This window comes from Pecten maximus, unplaced genomic scaffold (genome assembly GCF_902652985.1).
Source record: "Pecten maximus unplaced genomic scaffold, xPecMax1.1, whole genome shotgun sequence".
NCBI lineage: Eukaryota > Metazoa > Mollusca > Bivalvia > Pectinida > Pectinidae > Pecten > Pecten maximus.
The window spans coordinates 1-6,574 of record NW_022980317.1 but is presented as its reverse complement, the minus strand read 5'-3'; the positions used below and the strand labels follow the sequence as shown (position 1 = coordinate 6,574).

The following is a 6,574-nucleotide window of genomic DNA, read 5'->3' as shown; positions in this document are numbered from 1 at the left end:
CCCGGGCATCCAAAGAGAGGTGTCAGAGTTCGAGTCCAGGTGAGACATGTAATCGACCCCGACATCAGGATGGGCCACTACACAAAGGTAGCCCTGAAGAGCTGTGATGGGTATAACCAGTTTATTCAAAGACACTGCATTGAGCGGAACTATATTTTCCAGGTATATCCACAAATATTGTAATACATTCATGTATGCCAGGTCTGGCATTTAATAGCTTTGACATTGGGTTTAATTAATATTTAAAAAAAAATTCATTATAAAACAAAAGGAGTGCTATGAAGGGCTATTCCAGTAAAACATTAGCAGACTCCAGGTATTGATTTTGTCATTTAAAATGATAAGGAAAAAAATAATCATATTAATGTTGAAACAACCAAAAGATACTTCTGGGTATGTTTATTTAGATGATATGACTAGAGTGTCTGATCCATTTTTTGTTTTTGTTTAAATAGATATTATGTATACATGAACAAAATGTAAAAGTATTTGAATCATACTAGTGAATATTAAATATCTTTTAAAACAGATTAGAAAGTGTGATCTGGAGAATTGTTGTTCAAGAATCAGGAACCCAACTGGAGTTGTACCACACTTTCTCCCTGACCCAGAAGTCGATCCAGATCACCAGGGACATTACAAGTCATTTGAGGATGTTTTGGGGACACCGACTTCGGAACGTGACATGCCTTCGGGACATACACAGACTATTGCCAATGTAGCTGAAGAACAGCAGGTATTATAGATTAATTTTTAAAGATTTAAGTAAAACAAATACTGTATCTTTAATACAAATGTACTAGACAAAATTAATTTAATAAGATAAACTCTGTATGTCAATGACAAGTTTTAAAGCTACATTAAACTATGTATGACTGGCAAGTTTAAAGCTACATTGAAATTCCAAGTGTTTTCTTCAAAGGATTCACAGTATTAAACAATTGTTCTCCTTAAAAGGGATGTACTAATCGTATCCTGGTGGCCCAAAATGCTAGGAAGACCATCTTGTGTGAAGAATGCGCAAAACCTCGTTGTGTGTACAGCAGACGGGCCCTGACTTTAAGGGAGGAAAGGTCTTTCCGTAGGATTAAGGATCGCTACAATTACACCTGTGGCTCCCTCATCACACCTGAAGGTAAGATAGAATATTAGAAAGAACCGTCTTTTAAATAAAAAAATATTTGATATATCAAAACTTGTATTAAAAAACTTGATGCAAAATATTTTGAAACTTTAAAATTTAATTCCTTTTTACATTAAAACACTTGAGGTATTTATGATATTAACTGTCAAATTATTTCGGGATGTCAGAAAATGATGTTGAACTCTTTTTACATTGTATTTAAATCCTTTTAAAATATCTTTCCTTTTGTTTGCCACAGGTGATAGTCTTCATGGCACTGTGTTTGTAAGACTGCAGTTGTGCTGTACGACTCCTATAGAGATGGCATATTATTCAGCTCCAGCGGCCATTGGTAGAAAAGACTTATGTTGTTACTGCGCTTCATTCGAGGAGACTGAACGAGATCCTGAAGCGCTGAAAACATTCCGGGTCGTGCTGCCTTTGTGCAAGCCCTGCAAAACTGCAGGCAAAGCGGTGATCCGCAGGCAACCAAAAAAGTTCTGATTTGAATGTGGTGTTTTAACTCAAGTGGTTTCAAAATGTGTAGTTCTTTTTTAATATTAATTAAGAGTTCTTTTCAAGTTTGGAGATGGCTTATTACGCAGCTGCAGCGGCCATTGGTAGAAATGACTTATGTTCAATGTTACTGTACTTCATTCCAACAGACTGTCAGAACAAGATCCTGAAGCGCCGAAAACGTTCCGGGTTGTGCTGCCCATGTATAGCAAAACTGCAAGGCAAAACTGTGATCCGCAGGCAACCAAAAAAATACCAATGTTTTTACTATGATTTCAAAATGTGTTCTTTTAAAATAGTTCTATTTCAATAAAGAGTTGTTTTGTTGTTGGATAATTTAACACCGAGTTTCTTTTTGATGTTAAACTGAATTGATACATGAAAATACAAGATTATGTCTTTACAGAAAAAAAAAAAAAAATACCTACCTACCTACCCATTGAAAAAATTGTGGGTAGGGTAACCACAAACAAACAATTTTTTAATGATGGCCCAGTGGACTTAAAGATGACAGATCACACGGATGGATCAAGTTTCGATATAGCGCTTCTAGACAACCAGCTCCAGATTAGGAAAAGATGCAGACCTCCAGTTTATCCGGAAATATCTACTGGATGGATCAGAACCTGGACAAGGAGAAGCTAAGTACTACTGGTGGAATAGAAAAGTTGGTAAACTCAGATGATGTGTTTTATCATATCATTGCCATCAAGGTCAGGATTACACCCATGTATTTTACAGGGTGGTGTGTCTTTTTAGAGACAATCCAAACCTTAACCTAGGATTTTACTGTCAAAAGGGATTTTATCCCTACTTATTCCTCCATTTTGGAGGAACCAAACAACAGTAGTACCCCGAGTGACTTCATGGCAACGCTTTTAGTGTGCAGAGTCAATTTATATAGGAATTTGATCAGGACTCGGAAGATCTTTATATTACCATTACGAAGCCTCCGACCATCAAGGACTTTCATTATAAAGTTGGGAGGAATGTAGTGTCTCGGGCCGAGTTGACCACATTGTTTACGCCGCCGGAAGTGCGTGACGGTCAACTGGCCCGTGTCAGGTAAAGATCAACCCCGTGAACCGTGTAAGCGTCTCTTCACACCTGGTCGGCCGCGGGACCACACGTGTGTTAGACGTCCTCTGTTTTTAACGGAGCCAGTAATCTCTACGTAAGTAGTGCCAGTTTCCTTAGTGCTCTGGGCTTTTAGCTAGGACACTAAGCCAGTATATTCTATTGGAAATAGAATATGGCAATGTAGTGTCTCGGGCCGAGTTGACCACATTGTTTACGCCGCCGGAAGTGCGTGACGGTCAACTGGCCCGTGTCAGGTAAAGATCAACCCCGTGAACCGTGTAAGCGTCTCTTCACACCTGGTCGGCCGCGGGACCACACGTGTGTTAGACGTCCTCTGTTTTTAACGGAGCCAGTAATCTCTACGTAAGTAGTGCCAGTTTCCTTAGTGCTCTGGGCTTTTAGCTAGGACACTAAGCCAGTATATTCTATTGGATATGTATTCGACTGCTATATCATCACCTTATCCTGACCTGTCCAGCGACCCGTGGTGATATACAGTGACTTCCACAGTGAACCATTCCACGTGCTCTATAGCGAGGTAACTTAGCTTGTAGTGTAACAGCAACGTTACTTTAATACATTGAGAGACAGATTAGTTTGTGGGTTGAAGGCAGAACATATACAGAAAAAGTTATTAACCGAATCTGATTTAACTTACCAGAAGGCACTAGAGGTCGCTATAGCCTTTGAAACAGCCACGAAGGATGCGGTAGAGCTACAGAGACAACACGTGAAGACTCCAGTACATAAGATACGGAAAGAGAAAGTACAACAGCAAACTACCAAGAAACCTTCATTTCCCAACAAGCATGACAAGAATAAGGTTTGTTATCGTTGTAAAGGCACACACCACCCCAACGATTGCCATTTCAAAGACGCCATTTGTCATAAGTGCAATAAAAAGGGACATATAAAGAAAGCGTGCTTGTCTGGTAAACCATGGAAGAAGGGTGCTCCAGTACACAGAGTTCAAGATGACAGTGGGTCTGAACCAGAGATGATCAGCTCACTAGAGATATTTGACATTTCGAGCCGTTCAGGAGAATCTGGCGGTTCTGATGCCATTTGGTTACACCCTATGGTTGATGATGTTGAATTGGCCATGGAGTTGGACACTGGGTCAGCTGTGTCAATTATAAGTCAATCAACATTTGACCGGTACTTCTCTAAGAGAAAGAGTGATATTAGAGAAACAAAAGTGACACTTAAAACATATTCTGGAGAAAAACTGAGCCCACTTGGTGTTTTTGAAGTACAAGTTGGACTAAACACTCAACATAAACGTCTGGAATTGTTCGTGGTGAAACATGGAGGACCTCCCTTGTTTGGGAGAGACTGGCTACGCAGTATAAAACTGAACTGGCATGAAATTAAGACAGTTACGGTTACAAGTGGTTCGAAACAAACACTTAGTGTAGCTCAACAGCTTGAGAAATATCCAGAAGTGTTCAAGGATGAGCTTGGTACCCTGAAGGACATTACTGCCAGAATAAAGGTAAAGGAAGGTGCTAACCCAAAATTCTGTAAAGCGCGTACTGTTCCTTTCGCCTTGAAGGAAAAAGTTGACGCGGAGCTCAACCGACTGGTCGAAGCGGGCATTTTGACCAAAGTTGAACATTCAGAATGGGCCACACCCATAGTTCCTATTCCAAAGCGGGACGGCAGCGTACGCATATGCGGTGATTTCAAGGTCACGGTTAACCAAGTTCTTGACGTCGACCAGTATCCCTTACCAAGGATCGATGACATCTTCGCCACACTTGCTGGAGGTCAACATTTCACGAAGATAGATCTAAAAAATGCCTATCTACAAATGGTTGTACGCGAAGAGGACCAACCTTACCTGACAATCAACACACACCGTGGCTTATTTCGGTATAACCGACTAGTATTCGGTATATCATCTGCTCCAGCAATATGGCAAAGGTCCATTGATCAAGTTTTACAAGGCGTGCCACGCGTACAATGCATTCTCGACGACATGATCGTTACAGGCACGACTGATGAGGAACATCTGGAAAATCTTGAAACTGTACTTCAGCGGTTGGACCGTTACGGGTTACGTGTAAATAAGGACAAATGCGAGTTCTTCAAAGGCTCCATTGAATTTTGTGGACACACCATCGACAAAGATGGCCTGCACAAGACGCCTAGTAAGGTGGAAGCTGTGGTAAAAGCACCCTGCCCAGAAAATGTAAGTCAACTCAAGTCTTTCCTTGGACTTGTGAACTATTATGCTAAGTTCATTCAGAACTTGTCATCGATTGTAAACCCTCTCAACCAGCTACTAGAGGCCGACCGGAAGTGGGTATGGTCTAAGGAGTGTGACGCAGCATTCTGACGTGTGAAGGAAGTCGTGGCATCTGAGCAAGTACTGACTCATTTTGACCCTTCGAAAAAGGTACAGCTAGCGACAGACGCATCTCCCTATGGTTTGGGCGCTGTGCTATCGCACATGATGGAGGATGGATCTGAAAGGCCAATAGCCTTTGCGTCGCGTTCTCTCTCAAAATCGGAACGCAATTATTCTCAAATAGACAAAGAGGCACTTGGGATAGTTTGGGGAGTAAAGAAATTCTACCAGTATCTGTATGGGCGTCTGTTCATTTTACTGACGGATCATCAGCCATTGACGTCTATATTTCACCCAGAGAAGGGGATCCCAATGACAACTGCAGCTAGACTTCAACGCTATGCCCTATTTTTGGCAGGATTCCAATATGACATCAAGTACAAGAGTACAACAAGACATGCAAATGCAGATTGTTTGTCGCGATTACCCTTGGTCTCTAAGCAGGAGACAGAAGGAGACACTGTCGAGACGTTCATAGTGTCTCATATGGACACTCTCCCGGTAACTAGCAAGGAAATCTCACGAGAAACTTTAAAAGACCCAACCCTGTCAAAAGTGTACACCACTGTACATCGAGGGTGAAGATAAATGCTTAGGCATATTCTACAACAATTCAAGCGTGTGGAAATAAGCATTCATCAGAACTGTCTGTTTTGGGGTATACGTGTTATTGTCCCCAGTGCACTCAGGCAAAGAGTGCTAGACGAGTTACATGAAGGACATGTCGGCGTGGTAAAGATGAAAGGCTTAGCAAGAAGCTATGTCTGGTGGCCGGGCATTGACACAGACATTGAACACGTTTGTAAATCTTGTACAGGATGCCAGGAGGTCAAGCATGCGCCACCCGCCGCACCTATTCACCCATGGGAATGGCCGTCCATTCCCTGGCAGCGTATTCATATAGATTTTGCAGGCCCATTCCTCGACATGATGTTTTTTGTGGCAGTCGATGCCCATTCAAAATGGCCTGAAGTGGTTCCGATGAAAACGACCACAGCAGAGAAAACTGTGGAGGTGATGCGAGAGATATTCAGCAGAAACGGAGTCCCAGCTCAGGTAGTGAGCGATAATGGCCCCCAGTTCGTATCGGAACATTTTTCCAATTTCATGAGGTGTAATGGAATTAAACACACAACATCAGCTCCATATCATCCAAGCACTAACGGTCTCGCGGAGCGTTTTGTCCAGTCTTTCAAATGTGCAATGAAAGCAAGCAAGAAGGACTCTGGTTCAGTACAGAAAAGGCTGGCCAACTTTCTATTGGCATATAGAAACAGTAAACATATGACCACGAATGAGACCCCAGCAAAGCTCTTCATTGGACGTAACTTACCGTCGCGGCTTGATTTGATCAAACCGGATATAAGACGATGCGTTGATGAACACCGCTGGAAACAAGAATCCAAGCGACAGGTTCCTTGTAGATCATTCTCTGTTGGAGAGCCGGTATCTATACGTGACTATCGTGGTTCACAGAAATGGATTTATGGCAAGGTTGCAGA

The 6,574-nt window shown here is 42.0% G+C and overlaps 3 protein-coding genes across 3 annotated transcripts; all 3 read left to right on the top strand.

Moving 5' to 3' along the window:
• The first annotated feature begins 64 nt into the window (after positions 1 to 64).
• Positions 65 to 1,980, top strand: LOC117319474. Its single transcript, XM_033874268.1, has 4 exons — positions 65 to 162; positions 530 to 736; positions 958 to 1,135; positions 1,383 to 1,980. The coding sequence occupies exons 1-4, from the start codon at positions 70 to 72 to the stop codon at positions 1,625 to 1,627; spliced, it is 723 nt and encodes a 240-aa protein (XP_033730159.1). The 5' UTR covers positions 65 to 69; the 3' UTR covers positions 1,628 to 1,980.
• A 237-nt stretch (positions 1,981 to 2,217) lies between these two features.
• On the top strand, positions 2,218 to 5,060 carry LOC117319473 (uncharacterized protein K02A2.6-like). The gene is made up of 2 exons (XM_033874267.1): positions 2,218 to 2,352; positions 3,381 to 5,060. The coding sequence occupies exons 1-2, from the start codon at positions 2,218 to 2,220 to the stop codon at positions 5,058 to 5,060; spliced, it is 1,815 nt and encodes a 604-aa protein (XP_033730158.1).
• A 750-nt stretch (positions 5,061 to 5,810) lies between these two features.
• LOC117319472 (uncharacterized protein K02A2.6-like) lies at positions 5,811 to 6,566 on the top strand (the record flags this gene model as incomplete). The annotated part of the gene is made up of 1 exon (XM_033874266.1): positions 5,811 to 6,566. A coding segment is annotated over exon 1 (756 nt), but the record flags the coding sequence as incomplete, so codon positions are not given.
• Positions 6,567 to 6,574: the final 8 nt, after the last annotated feature.